The sequence below is a fragment of the Lactuca virosa genome, chromosome 3, assembly GCF_052849685.1.
Source record: "Lactuca virosa cultivar CGN04683 chromosome 3, Lactuca_virosa_CGN04683_v6, whole genome shotgun sequence".
Taxonomy (NCBI): Eukaryota; Viridiplantae; Streptophyta; class Magnoliopsida; order Asterales; family Asteraceae; genus Lactuca; species Lactuca virosa.
This window is the reverse complement of record NC_136428.1, coordinates 266,654,837-266,674,510: the sequence shown is the minus strand read 5'-3', so window position 1 is coordinate 266,674,510 and position 19,674 is coordinate 266,654,837. Positions and strand designations below refer to the sequence as shown.

Here is a 19,674-nt window from a genome sequence, read left to right as displayed (position 1 = left end):
ATACCCCTTTTGCTCGGCATGTACAAAAGGTTTAGTAATTGTTATTGAAATAAGTTATATATATATATATATATATATATATATATATATATATATATATATATATATATATATATGTTGCATGTATAATTATAATCTAAAAGACAGTCGGACAAAGCATTCCTATCCTAAGCCCACAACCAAACAAGGAACAGGATTTAAGGCAGAAATACCGGTACTAAGCCTTTTAAATCATAATTATACATATATATATATATATATATATATATATATATGAATATAGTTTGATAAAACAGTAATTTAAGAGGTAGAAAAACAGTTTAAAATGGTTTGATAAGTTTATAAAAGCACTAAATATCTTAAAATGATTTGTAATCGTATGTAAGTGTTAACACAACTACTTTGTGTTTTGCTTGTATTCTCCCCTAAAAGCATTTAAAAATGGTAAAACATAGGGGTATGAACTCACCTTATGTGAGTGTTCGCGAGGGATACGGAGTAGCAGTGTTATTTGCACAAGATAGAACTCGTAACAAATATGTATCCTAATAGTTTTTAACGCATAATACAGGTATAATTAGTGGAAATAATAGTAATTATGCTAAAGAACGATGATTTATGTAAGAATTACTTACAAATAAAGAGCCTTAGAAGTGAACCGTGAGGGCCTCTAGGCATTTTCGGTTGGTCTGGGCATTTTCGGTCACATGAAGATGTGAAGTGTTCTTGGTGTTCTTGGTGTTCTTGGTGAAAACAAGGAGATAGTGGTGTTTTCGGATGATAGTTGAGAGAAAAGGATGGGCTTTCGGTTATGTTCTTGAGAGGGAAAAAGTGTGTTTTCGGCCAACAAGTGTAAGAATGAAGTGTTGATTTCGGTCCACATATATATATGACCGAAATCATGATGGGACACATTCGTTGGGACTTGCAAAACACCTAGAATCCCGTGTCAACGGATAGAATTTGAGTTGTTTTCAGTCAGGAACTCTATCCGAGAAAATATTTTCCGGCCGAGAATGGGGAATTAAGGTTTGCGGTCCGAAGGCAGTTTGCGGCCGAAAAGGGTTTTCGGTGCGAGGAGAATGGCCAGATGCGAGGGTTTGCTGCCTTGACCGAAATCTCGTTTTCGGTCCGAGACTAGTGGTTTGCGAGACTTCTCAGATTTCAACAAAAAGGCATTTTTGATTTCCTTAACCATTACACATAATTACTTAATTATAATTATGATTAACTCAAATGGTTTCTAATAGTTTGAACTTGCTTGACCTTCATTGACTTTTGTTGACTTTTACAGACTTGAAAATAACGGGTTGTCACAGAATGGGTTCATGTCTTAAGAGAGAATCTCGTGAGAGATATGAAATTGTATACACTTAAAGGTCCTAGTCCTAAACTATTTTTTTTGAGCAATAAACCTGAACATGATACCTAGTAAGGGCATCAATGTGATGCTAAAGATGCTTCTAACGTCAAGCTAGGAATAGTTATTCATGACTTCTAGGAAGTCTTGGATAATTTAAACATATATCTAATGATATAATAGGTTAAACAATATTCCAATAAATACAGTGATATTTTATTTATAGCTAGTTTAAACTTTGGAATAATGCAAGGCTAAAAGAGTCACCTAGTGTGATCCAGGAAGCCCGTGTTTTATGGACTGAACACCTTTAAGCCCAAGAAATCTACTAAAGCCCACATATATGGATCTTGTTTCTTTTGTGAAGAAACTGGACATTGGAAGAGGATTTACTCCTCTTATTTGGAAAGAAAGTCTGGAAGAGACTAGTACTTCTTGTATCTACTAGATATAACTCATACTTTTTATATAACACTTAGGTACTTGGTACTTAAATGTTAATCTAATATATGTAAATGGCTTGCAAATAATTATTGAAGAGTAACCAAGCTGAGCACAACCAAGTTGGAACTACACTCTCGGAGTTTAGTTTATTATTTATGCTTAGAACATAAATTACTTGTAATGTAAAACAATATTTGTTTTGGAACAATGTATGATTTAACTTAGCATGTCTAAATTTATGTCTCATTAATTTTATTCAAATGTTTGATAATTTACATAATCGTTTTTCATAACGATAATATTCATATTCTGAAATGATTAACTTCTATTTATGAGACTAGATCTCTCAATAGAATTGCAAAGTAAATATCAACATTTTATAAATAAAGTTAAGTTCTATATGCAAGCAATTTTGACTTAAACTTGTTTTAAATCAAACTCATCTTTGACATTGTTATCTTTATTATATAAATGGCTTTCACATATTCCAACTTCAAGAAAGGGATCTTTGAAGGCAAATAATGTAGTTTATTTGACATATGTGAACCTTATTTATATGTAAAGGATTCCTAATGATATTTTCACTAAAGTGTAGATAAAATAATTAAGGAACTATACACTTTGGTGTATGACTTCATTTCTAATGAATGTTTGAGATTAAGCACAAGATACCAAATCAACTTTATTAACAACTATAGTAGTTTTAATTATATTTTACATGGTAAAGCATAATTGTGAAATCTTTATTGAAGGTTTCAAAAGTTGAGATGCAAACCGGTAAGAATTATTTAAGGTCTTAATGATATAAAGGGTGATTTAAATCTTATTTAGTATGATTAACTTTCTAATCAGTAGAAATATCCTCCTTTAATCTTTTTGGGATAATACTTCAATCACTATTAATTGTACCTAGAGTACAAACACCAACTAATAAGTAGATTAAAAACTTTATAAGACTTAGTATGGAAAGGCTCCATCCTCATTTTACTTAATATTTTATGGATTTGAAGACGATGTTAGACTAAAGCTTCTAAACCCAAAATCTACTAAATACATATTTGTATAATACTCTAAATGTGGCTTAGATTATTATATGCAAACCCACCAAGAATAGGTTCTCTTATACTTGTGAAAGCTAAGTTAGTAGAAAGCAAGCTTCTAATGACAAAGCGAGTGGGAGGTATATGGAACCTGAAGCAGCTCAAGAACCATAACCTTATGTAGTAATAGTTGGCACTAGTTTTAACAAGGATTGTTAAAATTGAATAATAGCTATTCGCAAACACAAATTGTTCGCACTAGTGGTATAAATCATCTATGACTTGAGAAATGTGGAATCTCTCATTGATGAGATTTTATTGATGGTTTCTGGAAAATCCATCAAATACCAAGATGATATGTCAGATATTGAATCTGATAAATGACTTAGAGTCATGAACATGAGATGTAATCCATGTATGAGAATCAAGTATGGGCTTGATTAAAATTTATCCATATAGCAAGTCTAGAAGGAGTAAATGATTCTTCTTGAAAGAATAAATTACATGGATAACCATACACATTTAAAGCAAGACTTGTAGTAAAGGATTTTTATTATACTCATGTCATTGACTATGGTCCTCATCATACTCATGACATTGACTGTGATCAAACCTTTTTCACAAGTAGCTATGATTAGATCAACAAGGATATTATTTATATAAATTCATATTCTTAATATGAGATATAGCAAATAGATTTCAAGAAATATTGATTTCCTTAATAGACATCTACTAGAAGATATCTATATAGATTAGCCTGGAGGTTTTCTTAATCCAACTTATCCTAACAAAATGTGTGGAGCTTGAGATTCACTTGTAGAGATAAAGGAAACATCTAAATGTTATAATCATCATTTTATGTAAAACCACAAGGTGTGTTTTTATATCAAAATGAATAGACCATGTGTGCTTACTAAGAATTAGTGGGAGCATAGTGAAATTCCTAATCTTGTATGAATGAGACATACTTAATCATTTGAAATCACATTCTGACTAAGCAAGGTCGTTTTTCACCTTGACTCGGAAAGTATTTATAAAATGAAAGACTTAGGAAGGAGATGATACATTCTTGGAATGTAAAATCTATAAGGGATATGTAAAATGAATGTTAAAAGGTTTCATGTACTTATACATATATTGGCAATATCTTGAAAGGGATCAAGACACAAGATTCTTTTGGAGAATTCTTGGCATTGTCATATGGAACCATTTTGAGCTAGCCTCAAAAGTACATAGCTCATACGCTTGAACTAGATGAAGTGATTTATATTCAATTTGCTTGGCAAATGAATTCATCATTTACACCATATTATTCATAGGACATTGTATGTGGTCATACTGTAAGCATGTCATGGGATACTAATTGAATACACTGTTAAGTCACTGGATGACTAAGAGAGAATTCTAAGAGTACTTTAGAAGAACTAAGAGAGTGTATATGAGACAATCAGTTTAGAAAGTATCTTTATGGAAAGAGCTACATAATATGTTAATTTCTAAATAGATATAAATAATTATGAATTATAGTTGGATTTTGACTTCATTTTGGAATGAAGAGTAAGTCTTGTTGGAATGAGGTCCAAGCAAAACATAATGACACAATCTACTACAAAATAAGAATACACTACTTTAGAAGTTGAATTAAAATATGATTGGATGAATGGGATCATTAGAAAACTATGTTGATTTCTGCCATTCAAGGATCACATAGAAATCTTTGTGACTTCGAGAGTACACTTAATCAAGCTAAGAGACTATATGTCATGAAAGAACACCAATCATATTTTCCAAGATAGTTAACTATACTTAGAGTAAAGTTAAGTATGGAGATGATAGTATTCACATAATTCATACAAATTAAATTATGTCAGATTCATTGATAAAGTTATTCCTTGATCTAAGTATGAATGGTCACACTTCAGCTATAAGACTTTATTATTCTAGACATTGGTTTTTGATTTGGATTTAGTATTTGGATATTGGAACATTATAACAAGAACTATTAGATAATGTTATGATATATTGGGATATAGTCATCACATTAATACTTGTTGTGTTCTATATTAACATGTTTAATCCATGAATAATGTTATTATTCTAAAAGTTCATAGTCAGTTTTAATTATGGGAGCAATTATGAAGTAAGACTAATATGAATTGGATTGGTTGGCTCTCACTAGATGAAAGTAGGAAAGTGGTTGTAACCAAGTTTCATAGGTACTTGTCAGACAACTAGTATTGAACTGACCCGCATCAATATCATCTCATGGATCGCTATCATGAATGATACTTGATTAAAAGGTACAATCTTTGTATCCTTAACACATAAGATACATAGTGGGACTTAAGAGTAGGGAGTACTATGCTTTGATATGGTCAAATGCTATTCCTTAGTCGGGCAGTTATAAAATCCATTTCAGGTATGGTGTGAACTATGCAAGAGGCTTATGTAGTCAAGATGGGATTTGTTCCTCTTATGTGTTGAGAGTTAGACATCTAAGGCGCCTTACCAAAAGTTGAACACCTAATGAGATTGATCGCGATCCGAATCTCATGTTGTACATGATGTCTTTAGCAAAGGGATAACTAATAAGCTTACCTTATACACCAATTGTAGCTTTGAGCTTTTTGGGAATTGGGCGTTGATAGAATGGCACAAAAAGTTGTATGGTCTCGGGGGTAGTGAAATGTTGCTAGACGGTCACCACTGTCTATGTCAGTATAATATGAGTCTTGTGCAAGTGGGAGATCGAAAGGTCTAGTATGCTCAAGAGTCATATTAAAGTGATATTGCTAAATAACATATGATACTAATGGGTCACACTAACAACAACTTGATACAATTGATTATTTATTAGAAATTGAATTTAATAAATATTCAATAAAACTTTTATAATTAAATTGGAAATTATTTATTTCATGGAAATAATAATTTTCATTAGCAAGTAACATTATATTATTTCATATGGTATGAATTAAAAAAGTCATGCACAACTTTTTGGACGAGTTGAAAACCTTTTGAATTTTACTCAAAAGACAAAGTTTATATTTTATAAACCTTGAGTTTATAAAATTTAAACTAACTTTCCTCCATTTTATACAATTTTCAGAATTTTCATAAAAGGAAGAAAGGTATGGCTTTTCCATTAGTTTATTCAAAAAGAAATGAAGCATGGGAGACATGTTTATGACATGGTGCATATGTGCTTAAAGTGTTAAGACCTAATGGTTAATACTTTCACTTTATGCATATAAATAAGAGGCTTGCATTCTTGAAATGTTGCTCATTCCTTCTTCCCTACTAGTGGCCGAAACTAGTTTTTCTCTCCCTTTCTCTCTAGTTTTGGTTAGAAAACTTGAAGAATACTTGCATCTTCATGCCTTCTTTAAGTTTATATTGGTTATGAACTTAAAGCTTAAAGGTTTAAGAGTTTTGGACTAGCATCTACATCAAGTTGAGTCATTGTTGGTGTCTCAAATGTTCCACATTCTTCATCAACTTCCAAGCCTCCCAAGAGGACCCAAAGAACTACAAAGGTTGTTATTTCTTCATCCTTTCTTTGGTTGGTGTTTAAATCTTTCTATAACTTGCAAGAAGATCCTTGGTGGGTATAAAATGTTTATGTTACTTCAAAAATTAAAGTCTTCCGTTTGCCATATTTTTGTAGTTTTTGAAACTATTTTTGAACTAAAACCCAACAGTTTCGATGGGTCATCATCGGGAATGTTCACAACAACGTCGGACTCCCCCAAAAGGAAGTCCATATTTCGCCTTTTACGAAGGCGCAAGTTAGAAGAACTAAAATTGGCACCCTCTGTAAGTGGAGAGTCCAACCAAGCCAACCGCCGCTTAGAAGCCGAGCACCTCTCCCTCATCACCAACTCAGTCGGCGGCTCATCTTCATGATCGGAGCGAAAAGGATCGTCGCGGGAGGCTCCCCCAACAGGCGCATCAACCAACACTCGAGCGGAGAAGAAACGCGAGAACCAGTAAGAGCCAGGGCACAGTCGGCACTGACCGGTGGAGGAAGCGTCTCTACCAAGGGCACCTCCCGGTATTGACAGGTGCCCTGAAAACGGCCCCTCGGCACCATCTCGAAGGGGATAACCCTCTCACGACCTACAAATAAAAACCAAGCCAACGTAGTTAGGGACATGGGCAAAATTACTAGTCGCATAACGCAAATACAAGCACGGGAAGACGATAATCAAAAAAGGGGGAGGAGAGGTACTTACCGTCCTTCTCAACATAGAACTGAGGCATCATCCACCGTGCCCTCCAAGCGACACTCATACCGATGGCGACCAACATGCAGTCCTCCCAATTCTCCCCGTTGAAAGAGATGGTTCTCAACGCCCCGGCCACGGTTTCGCTGGCCCCCCAGAGAGCAAGAATACGATCAGTGAAGTTGGTCCGGCGAGGATAACTATAGCCGACCAAATCACGGTTCACCCACAACCACTTGTCCTGTCAATTTTTCTTAGGGGCCTTCTGATTAATGATGAACGTGTGGATTCCCCGCCGCTGAGAGAACCTATGCACCCCAGACTAAGTCAACGAGTTGAAGAAGTACTTGAAAGCCCAGAACTGAGGAAGCACACCCAAAGCCCTACACGCCATTTCTAAGCCAACGATCTTGTTGACAGCTTTAGGAGTCAGATCGTCGACAGAAAAACCGTATTGACGCATAATATCATCGAAAAAACCGGACGTGGGAAGCCGGAGCCCCGCCTCAAAGATTGGTATGGGGACTCCGACCTTCCCCTCCGGCGGACGGGAAATAATAGCCCCTTATGAGGGTATTACACCCCGTGCTCGGGAAGAAAACTGAACCGTTCTTGAAGATCGGCAAACTCACTCGGAGAAGGAACGATTCCGATATTTTGGGCAGTCATTGTTCGTCGACAAGAAAAAATGAGAACGGAGAAGAAAATGAAAATAGTAGAAAGAAGGAAGGAGTATCAGAAGCAAGAGGAAGTGAAGAAAAGGAAACCAACACAAATGAAGGAAGTTTTAAATACAGGCGGGAAGTCCAAGCGGTTATAATGATGAAACCGTCTGCGCAGACGCCTCCGTCACAGTAGTCACCAAGAGACATCTCCACCAAACACATGTCCAGATTTAAGCTAGAACAACACAACTATCTTAAGCAAATGTTGACGTCTACTAGCCTAGGGGACTTATTAACGTATCCCACTAGGAATACGCCAAATATAACGGAGTCGTAATCTCTTAGATGACTTAGTCAAAGGTCTACGCATACCTAGCGCCGAGGACGGGTCTTCGCCCTCGGCGCCTCGCTTTTATTCCTTGGCGCCCAAGCGCCAAAGCCAACTCCAAGACAAAACAGTACCAGTCACCTCCCAGGGTGACATGTGTAATGCTTAGGGCGCTGGTCTCTGAGAATTCTACACCAATAACAGTTAACAACTAGTGGAGCACAATCCGCCACTAGGACACCTTCGCGTCCTGTCGGTTCAGAATGGACAAAAATGTATTGTCGGGATCTTGTCCCCGCCACGGTAGGTATAAATAGAGCCATTCTCCTCCAAGATAAGGGATCGCCTCTCCCACACTTTTCAGCTAAACCCATATCCTCTCAACTAGTTACTAACTAAACCGTCAGAGCTTCGTTCCGGGATCTCCTCTCGAATGTTGACTAACAGCCTTTTTCTCTATATTGTGACTCTCAGGCTTAACTCCACCAAAGTCACCAAAGACAGCATTAAGTCCAGGGAACATAGCACAACAATATATATATATATATATATATATATATATATATATATATATATATATATCGAAAATAATCAGAGCCAATCATACAAGGAGAGAGTGGGCGGGGTAGCCTCCCCTCATCCTTTTCCCGCACCCCCAGTGTAGTGTAGTTGGGTGCGGTTCCAACTCCCGCAATGGTTTCCCGCACCACACCTCCTAGCCTTATACAAAATATTAAAAGGTTATCTTCGACTAAAATTTCCAGTAAAATATAAGTACTAAGGATCATTAATTGTTTTTGTAAATTTGTTTTAAATTATTATACATGGGGCATATCTATAATTTTACTATTTTATATAGATCATTTCTATATTTTAATATTACATGGAGATTATTTATGTAATTTTGCTTAAATTATTATACATGTATATTTGTATAATTTTATTATTATACATGAACGATTTCTATAATTTTTAAATGAGAACCCAAATATCCTAACTTTTGTGCATTATCATTTTCCTACTCACTAGATCAATGCAAGTATGAAAATCAAGAAAGGGAATTAAGAGAAAAATTAGTTGATTTTACATGTCATTATTTTATATGAACAGGAACAAAATATATAAAAATATTTAATTTCTTTTTTTATATTTTCTACTATCACATAATAACAATTATGTAACTTTAAAATTACACATGGACCATTTTTATAATTCTACAAAATTCAAACATAATAGTCATTTATATAATATTTGCATTTTACCGATACAGTGACTATTTCTGTAATTTTATAATACACCAGTGCCATTTATATAAATTTACTATTAAATATGGACTATTTTATAATTTATTTCCCTGATATTATACAAAGACATTTTCTGTAATATTACTATTACAAAGGGACTGGTATATAATTCTGCAAATTAAAAAAAAAAAATCATTATGTCATAAAATGCAAAGTTTTAAACCGGTTCGAACCAGTTGCTCGAACCGGGAACTGGGGAAGAGAGGGGTTTAACTAATATCGGTTCCATGTCTATTTGAATCGCAACGAGTTAAACAATTTAAAAAAAAGAAAAAAAAAACGGTCGGTGTTTTTAATTTGAACTGTTAAAACTTGGTTGAACCGGTTAAATTAAATAAAAACACATAGAGTTGAGGCATTTTCCATAACAAAACTTGGTGAACTTTTCATATTTATTTAAACTTGTATTATCATTGTATACATTTTTTGTTTGATAAGTAGTTGTACATCCAATCTTTTACAATTTCAGAAAGTGAACAGAAGAACCCTTTAAATATGAGATAATCATATAACATTTGATTTCATATAACATTTGATTTCATCTATAATACTCATATTGACCAACTTTGTAGACTATCAATATGAGATAAATTAAATAAAAACGCATGGAGTTGAGGCATTTTGCATAACAAAATTTGGTGATCTTTTCACATTTATTTAAACTTGTCTTATTATTGTATAATCTTTTATTTGATAAGCAGTTGTACATCCATTCTTTTACAATTTTAGAAAGTAAACATAAGTTTAATTATGAGATAATCAAATAACATTTGATTTCATCTATAATACTCATATTGACCAACTTTGTAGACTATCAAAATGACGAAAAAAACTTGTATGCATTGGATCTTTGAGAAGCTCTCTGTCACTCTCGCTCTCTCTCTCTCTATAAAATAAAATAAAATCTCTCTCTCTCTCTCTCTATATATATATATATATATATATATATAAAGTTCTCGAAAACCGGATTGATCCGGGGATTGAACCAAAAACCGATTCAACTAAAAAGCTCAATTTTTAAAACATTGATAATGATTTTAAGAACAATATCTAACATAGTAAACAAGATAAATGTTAATTTATATAATATGCCTTTTTGAGGTTATAAAAAGTAGTTCTATGATATTTACTTTTGACTAAATTATTAAATTATAAAAGTTGTCCATCTATTATACATCTATTATAGTATAATTTATTTATATAGTCCTTCTCTTTCATTTGTGACGAGTTTAGAGTGTTTAAAATGAGAGTTGGCCATGTTTTCCTTCCATAAAACGTCACGTGTCTAACTTATCAATTCACGTGTCTAACTTATGATCAATCGGTACACCATCACTTCTTAATTTCCAAAATTTTCTTTTACTTCTTGTTGACTTGTACCTTAACCTTAAATTTCAAATTTATGAAAATATCCTTATGTCATGAGTTTTCGCCAGTTTTACAAATTCAAAGCAAATCAAAAGACTTTTCTTTTGCTTCTTTCTACCTGAACCTCTAGCCACATGAACGGACCTGTTAGATTTTGACACAAATTATCAAAGTATATACATTTACCAGGGATATAGAAAGTAGTGAAATTTTGTCTTATTATATCTTTCTATAATTGTTACTTAGACCATATGTTTGAGAGATATAAAAAATAGTCCCTATAAAATTATCTAATAGTCCTAATGTTTAAGAAAACTATATAAACGGTCTTTATATTTATTAAAATTAGAAAAATAGACCCTTCAAAATTATCTATTGTGCCTAGGTTTGATAAAGTTACATAATAGTTCTTGTAAAATTATCAGATAGTCTCTACGTTTGACAAATTTACAAGAATGGTCCATGTATAAATTAATTATGTTTAATTTAATGGTATTCGAAAAAATTCTGGAAATAGTCCCTGCAAAATTATCTAATGTTCCATACTCCATAGATTTGAGGAAATTTTAAAAATGGTAATAAATAATAATAAAATTACAAAAATGGTCCATACATAGGATAAATTTACAATAATGGTCCTTGTTCAAGAGAAAGTTATAAAAATAATCCATGTGTAATAGAGATCTTACAGAAATGCTCCTTGTAATAGTAAAATTACAGAAATAGCCTTATAAAATACCAAAATTACATAAACAGTACCCTGTATAACACAAAATTAACATAATGTTCCCGACGTAACAGTAAAACTATAGAAACATCCCTTGTGTAAGAGCGCATCATATAAATAAATGGTGTCTAAAATATGATATTAATACACCCGACGCAACACACAATATCCCCAATAATTGTTTATAAATTTCAGTTTCATGGGATCTTATGTTCTTATGCACCAATCACAATTGCCAAATTTTACACAATCAGATTGTTTGCTGATCGGAGTAATTCATGATATTTTAATTTTATACAAATATATTGTGTCGTAGCAATTCATGATATTTTAATCTTATACAAATATATTGTGTGGTAGCTAACGCCTACGAAGGCTAGACTATTAGTCTTGTATTTGAGATTGGGCATGTTGCCTAGGCTATTTTCAATAATAAGAATGAGAAAAGGTATTCATGTCTTTCACATATACATTGATCGACAAAGAATATTCGTCACATTGTCAATAGTTCAATGCTGCATTTACAGTCCAATGAATGATAAATGCAATACATCTTGTTTTGTGCTATCATATAATACATAACAAGCAGTAAAAAAAAAAATCATAGGTAACCAAGACATTGTCAGCTCGAATCGGCTGTGGATGAGATTTCACAAAACACTATACGAAAATGGTACATATACAAATTACACATCAAACCAACTCGAGGTTCGGGGTTCCTATTTCTTTTCTACAACACACGCTTATTTTCTTACGAGTTACACACATTCTACTAAAACCTACCTTGGTGTTATCAAACGTAATATTTTTGTACAATTTACCTTATGAAGGTATAACTCCTTGTATCTTTAGAAACACCTAATGCAGACTAGACACAAAAAAAATTGTGTATTAGATAGCCATTTAATTTTAATATGCGAACAAGTACATACAATCTAGTATTATGTTTGGTGTGCATAGGGCTATGACCAGTATCATGAAGGGGGCAAAAGAATACAGCTTTTGTCCCATCTTTTTGGATGGGACAAAAAGTTGTACTTTTTACCCAACTTTTTTGATGGGACAAAAAGTTGAAGTTTTTGTCCCATTGACATTGGTCCAAATCACAGTCTAATGCAGGTCAAACACAGTACAAGTTGTTTGGTTTTGCGTAACAATAGGGGCCCATGGTTATGATTACCATATTAAGAAGACGCATAGCAGCCGGCCGTGTGAATTTTCTAGCAAAAAGGAAGCAAGGGGATGGTTTACCCTTGCTTGTGCACCATTCTCTTCGGTATTCTGTCTCATAGTAAATATTATCGATATCCTACAAATCAAAAAAAAAAAAAAAAAATCATCAGTAAAAATATAGCATACAAAATCTAAAGATCATATTCATTTACTACAAGCTCCTTTTTGGGTGTCACAAACCGTGACAGTGTCGATGACGGTCTTTTTGTGTGTGACAAACAATGACATTGACAATGACGATCGTTTTGGATGTGACAAATAGTGCAACTGACAATGACAATGACAGTGGCAGTAGCAGTGGCAATTTATGGATGTGACAGACAGTGATGGTGACAGACTGACAGTAAAAGTCATAATGTACCTTAATAGATTGAACGAGCATGGGAGTGGCATCGGCCAATTTATACGTCACAGGATGCCATCCTTGCCGCTCACGACCTTGTTTGGATGAAATATCCCATGAAGTGTGAGTCAAACTCCTCCTCGTAATTTCTCCTTCAAGTCCTTTATGCTAAATTGATTTATAGAAAAATATATATAAATATATATAAATATATAATAAAATAACATAAAAAAAACTCAAATCATACTCCGTCCTATATTAAGATAATGGTTTTGTTTTTTACTTTTTTATTGCATAACTTAAACTTACAGCAAGGAATGTTGCCACATAATGTTCATCGGGTATGCAATTATGCTCCTTTGAATTGTCAACCGGCTTCAAAAGAAATAAAAATAATTAAATAAATCAACCAAACAAATAATTAAATAAATAATTGAAATAAAATATATACTCACAACAGGACGATCACGCCAAAACTCTGGGAGTGATTTCCTCTGTATACAAGAAAGAAAATTTTAAAAATTAACATGATTAATTTAATCGAAGAAACTACTTTCATTTATTTCGATTATAAGCTATAGCATTGTAATTTTTTTTTCTTATTAAGTTATTGTACTTTGAAAAATCTTTCCAATTATAACATTGTATAATGTTTGCAATAGGAAGAAATAAAAGTAGGATGATATAGATATAAATAAACAAATCAATAAAAGTATGTTGCTATTTTTAGCATTTAACACCACTTACTTGACAATGTTGTTGAAACATAGGAAAGACCACATCATCCTTTACAATCATCTCTGCATGCTTTCTTGTTAGAATCACCCACTGAAAGCATAAAAAAAGGTTACTTAAAAAGGAAATTATTTAAACAAATAAACATCAAGTGGAATGGTTTTGTTAACAATAGTATTTAACTATTTATTACCTGAGATCCTTTCCTCCAATGATTAACAGGAATCACAGGATCCATCTTAGGATTATATCTTCCCTCCTTTGTATCAGCAAAACTTTTCAACAAAATTTATGAGTAAAATTTACAATGTTATAACTTATAATCAAATATTTCTTGATATGTAATGTTTTTAATGATTACCTGTCAACAAAGCTAGTTGATGTTGACATGATGTAATCATATGTGTAGCTGAAGTTGTATAAAGGAATGCAACTGAAACAAGATTAAGAAAAGTATAGAAAACATGAAGCCTTTGATATATAATGGGGTTCTTTAAGTTGTTTAAAAAGATTATATATATTTTTTTTACCTATCAGAAAGGAAAGCAAATCGTTCATTAGAAGGATCCATGAGTGCATGTTGAAGTAGAATAATCTCTGCTTGTATCATACTTGCTTCTCCCCAATATATCTACAAACACATGCATACTTTGAAGCCTTTCAAACCCTTAAATTAATTGTTACATTAACAAGAAATTGAGGAAAAAGAAGAAGAAGAAGAAGAAGAAGAAGAAGAACCTGTATGCTATTATTGATTTGGCGATTTAAAAAGTAGTTGGATCTTGCTGTTAATCTGTTAAGTAGGAAACCAGGCCTTGAATGGACATAAATTGAAAACCGATTTTCATTCTCTCCCTGAAAAATAGAGAAATTTTCTTGAGTTCCCTATAATACCCTTCGAGAATGATTGAGTGAATATCATCGACTATGAGAGATTAACATCGATGGTTGTTATGAATCGACTATTTGTACAAATAGGTAATTTAGCTTGAAAATTGACAAAAATAAATCCGAATTTAATCCAATTGAGACAAAGTCTACTATCGATATTCTAAAAATAGAAAGCTTATATGCAATTCACTGAAGTTTTTCAACCTATTGCAGATACAGACTCATAAATGCCACAGTTGCAGATACAAACAGACTCATAAACAACAATATGACAAAAATGTCAAAATCTAAGAGCAAAATGGTGCAATACCTCTGTTCGTAAAGAACAGGTGTCTTTTGTTCATGGAAGTAAATTTGTGAAATTTTATAATTCAAAGAGATAAACATTCAGTCAATTTTAGTACATACAACCATAAATATAGTTCGGGATTTTTTCAGGTAATAATCATCTGCAAAAGTCAGAAATTTTAATCTCGAACAAAAGGAGTAAGTGGGTGAATTACAGAGCATGTAATTTTCAAACTGAAGATAGAGCTACATTCTTACATGAATGAAGAAATGTATTTAATCGAGATGTTAATAATTAACGTACCTGAAAGAATTCATCCCAGACTAGGTCTAGCGGAAGCCGATTTCGTGCTAGGAACAAGAACGCAATTTTAGGTTTTTGAACAAACAGAGGAAAGATCGAAGAAGCACCAATTCGACTGTACTGTGCCTCCATTAACAAAAACGTGGAGAAACAAAATCCCACTAAAAGCAGTGCAAAGATCTTCGTCTTCCATTTATGCCGTATCAATAACTTAGGCGAAATTGGCTTCCGCTTCATTGAACAACAGCAATAACTTCAACAACTCAACGCAGTCAATCAACGTCCTTCTCCCACCATTTCAAACTTCAAGCCACCAAAAATATCTACACACTCACTTTCAGTCTCCAAGTAATGAACTTTTTCTCGAGATTCCGAAATTCCAACAAGATCAAGATCTAGGACTACAAGCTCTCCAATTGGGCAAGTTGAAATCCGTGGAAAAATGCACCAATGGCGGCAGAAATGAAGATCGCGAAATCTAGCAAGAAGCTCGTGAGTTGAGCGTCAGCGAGTCGTTGAGATGGAATATTGGAGACGCTAGTGGACCTTATTGAAGACCACCACCAGACGCCATCAATGGAAACCAACCAAGCTCATGGGCGATGGGTTCGTGACCCGTCTTAATCGAGCGAACCGAAATCGCTTTTAACTTAAAAAGAACAAAGACCTTGGGGGTATTGTCAGGGTACTTTTAGGTATAAGTGTTTGATTAAATTATAAACTTATTTAATACCATATCATTAAATATTTTAGAGTAAACTGCAAATTTGGTCCCATGGTTTACGATTTTATATGGATTGGGTCTCTGAACTTTCAAATTTGCATAGAACGTCCTAATCAACAGGTTTCATTATATTATGGATTTAGTCCCTGTAAAACTTGAAATATCTATTTTACTCTTTTAATTTTCTTTCCTATTATTTGTTATTCGTTTACCTTTTTTATTATTAAAAAATAAAAATAAATCCCCTCACCCCCAAACTTCACCGTCTTCATTTTCCTCCTTTAGCCATTACAGAAAAACAACACCAGCACCAAACCACCGGTCACCCACATTACCACCTTAACCGAACCATGCATCTCCCATCTCTCCTAGTCTTTCGGTATCCTCGCTTCCTTTGTTATTCTCAACAACCACCACCCATCGACGAAATTTCTTATTTCTGCCTCAATCCTTCTATAAACGATGTGCGAATTCATCTTTAATAATCGAAATCATGTTTTGATAATCATAAAACAAAACCCAGATGACCAAAATCAGACCTGTGCACAATCAACACCAAAAATCAGACATATACTCAATTGAAATTAGAATTGTACTAAAAAAAAAGTCATACCTATACTAATTAGACATGTACTTATCAAAAATCAAAATTCGTTACAAAAATTAGGCATGTTCGCAATCAAAACCAAAATACGGGCTTGTAATCAAAATAAATTAAAAAACAGACCAGCAACCAAACTAAGAGGGTGTTTGAATAGGGAAAAAAGAGGGTGCTTATAGCTTATTGCTTATCCCTACCGCTATAAGCTAAGTTTAAGTGTTTGGATAGGAAACACTAAAAATCAGCTTATCGTGGTGGGGATAATCTAAAATAAGCTAATTTTAATAAACATCCCTCCTTGCTTATAGCTTATTGTTTATTTCTAATCCAAACACTTTTACAAAAGTCGCTTTCTCTCACCGCTATAAGCTAATAAGCTTTAAGCTAATTTATCCAAACACCCTCTAAACATATATAATCAGACATGTAACCTAAAAGCAAACCGAGAAACTATGGAGAAGGATTGATTTTGACGTCTTTAGGAAGATACTCATATGACTAACTTTATCATGCATCTACGATGAAAAGAGCGTGAATGACTTTAGATGTGGTCTGAAGCAATTTGAATTATCTGATCTGGTCGATATAGCTCTAATTTCTAGGTTTTGGTTAAAGGAAGTAGAATGGTGAATGGTGTTTGTCACTGAAAGTGTTTGTCATCGGAGGTGTTTATCATTAGAGCTGAAAGGGAAGGGAATCACAGGAGGGATTTTCGTGGAATACAATTGAAGGGAGAAGACCTTCGCTAAGGATGTGTGAGAAAGGGAGAAGAGCTTCGCCTACTCCAATAGATGTGTTGGCGGTGGTCGTCAATCAGGTGGGTAATGAATTCACCAGTGATGTGTTGTTGATTTAGGTTTTATGATGGATAAAAAGAAATGAGGGATGGTGTAGGGTAGGATGCGGTGGGGTGGGTGTTTATTTTTATTTAAGAATTAAAAATAATAGGAAAAGTAAATTAAAAATGTAAAATAAACATTTCAAGTTTTAAAATGACTAAATCCACAATGAAATCTGCTAATGATGACGTTCTATGCAATTTTTAAAGTTCAATGACTCGCTCCATATAAAATTGTTAACCACGGGGTCTAATTTATAGTTTACTCACCACTTTAATATGTCTTAAAAGTTAAAATAAATATCTATTAAATAAATATATCTGTTTGCTTTTATTTGGTGGATGTTAATGGGTGTCAAGTGCAGCGTCTCATCCCCTAATCAAACAAAATTCCCACTTCCAAATATCAAACAAAATTCCCCCTTCCAAATATTATAATATTGTTTTTTATTTTAAATTAAGGCCATATATAAAACATACAATCATTTCATGTATTTTTTAACAATGATAGCTAGAAACTTACTAGTTTTTATTATGAGTTCATTATTTCTATTACTTGTTATTCTCATTAACCTCATATTTAAAAACTATAATAAAATGACCACCGACTTCGTAAATTATTGATTCTGAATTCGTGATTTTCATTTCCTAAAGCATCCTATTTAAATTCAATAGCCAATACTCATATTCTCTTTCAACGAGAAGACTAAGATACCAAGCATAGACCGTGAAATAGGACAATCGGAGTTTGTGAAATGCATGATATCAAAAGAAGTGTCATTCGTTGATTAAAATATGGTTCATGTTGTGTTGTTCCTACCAATCCCGATAACCAAATTTCTCAAATCCCATATCAACTAATAGTTTTAGTTAGGAACTTTTTCTACGGCTAATCATTCTATCTTTTTGAGGCATAATCAAACTACTTATTATCATGTCTATACGTTATATCTCTAATCCTAATAAAAACATCTCCTAGAATCCACTTGTCCAACTCTTAGACTACAAATCTCCCACGTGGCAATACAAGAAGCAATAAACAAAAAACTTTACCGCCCATATACACATTCCTTCAATTCGTCAATCCATATCCAAAACAATTTTAAAATTGAAAATTTCCATATTCCATATTGAAGATTGAAGATATTGGAGATTGAAGATTGAAGATATTGGAGATTGAAGATCCTGTATCCCTTAAAATCAGGAGCCGAAGTTGATCCTGTATCCGATTCAAATATACCTTAAATCCCTGAAAATCAGGTTCAAAATAAATGCATATGCATATATCAGTTCCTATAATCGGTTTTACTTCCACAGAGTATTATATTTCAAACAATCTTTGACGACATTCTCTCTGAGCTCTGATGACTTCCATGGAACAGGAAAAACTAAAAACAATCGATGATAATAATAAAAGGTTTGTACTTCATTTCGATTGCAACTCATTTATATCGTTTATTTAGTTATCATTAATTTACATATCTATATTTCTCTGTCTTTCTGTATGAATAATTTATAGTCAAGAAAGTAATGTGTTATGTTCCTGTCTCATCATTTGAATTTTTCTTAAAAACAAGCGAATGGTTACTATACGCATCGTTTTTGGATTGGTCTTGTGTCACACTTTCTTTTTCTATTTCTTTTTGTTTACTAGAATTGGTTTCTTCATTATAAGTTTGATCGTATTTAATGATCAAATCTTTCTTATGGTTCTTAACTGAATATCTACTATTTCATCTTAAAATTTGAAGTATTGGATGTTGATGAGTCGTTGTGGCTTTATGATCAACGAATTGTTGCGTGGATTTTATATTTGGATGTTCTTTGACGTAAAAAGGTAAACTATTTCAAATGCATACAAAATGTTTGTGTAAATGTCTGTGTGAAGTTTTTGTATCTGTTCTTCTCCTTTCTCATTTGTGGCTGATTTTTTTTGCCTTTTAACGTTGCTCTTGAGTGATGTTTCATTATATTTACTTAATAAGTATGTTCTTAGACCTAGGTTGTATGAGGTTCCTAATTTTCATCCCAAAACACTAGGTAGATTTTTCAAAACAAAGGCCTAAATCTGCATCTATACTCCATATTAAATAACAAGAAACTCTTAAAAAAAATAGTGGCAAATCTTTCAAGTTCTTCAACTACCCATGTCTAAACTAATAATAAAAACTTTACAGGCTTATTTTTCAGAATCTTTCAAACTCAATATTCTATTATGTTGGGAAGGAAGATTCTATTTTACAAAGCTATTTACG

The 19,674-nt window shown here is 33.1% G+C and overlaps 1 protein-coding gene across 1 annotated transcript; it reads right to left on the bottom strand.

The window, feature by feature from the left end:
- Positions 1–12,070: 12,070 nt before the first annotated feature.
- Positions 12,071–15,914, bottom strand: LOC145167181 (Core-2/I-branching beta-1,6-N-acetylglucosaminyltransferase family protein). The gene is made up of 11 exons (XM_079086283.1): positions 15,257–15,914; positions 14,512–14,628; positions 14,304–14,404; positions 14,135–14,206; positions 13,967–14,048; positions 13,786–13,866; positions 13,494–13,532; positions 13,348–13,413; positions 13,057–13,206; positions 12,643–12,771; positions 12,071–12,330 (listed from the first exon to the last, which is right to left on the bottom strand). Exons 1-11 carry the CDS (start codon positions 15,491–15,493, stop codon positions 12,280–12,282), a joined length of 1,125 nt encoding a protein of 374 aa, XP_078942409.1. The 5' UTR covers positions 15,494–15,914; the 3' UTR covers positions 12,071–12,279.
- Positions 15,915–19,674: the final 3,760 nt, after the last annotated feature.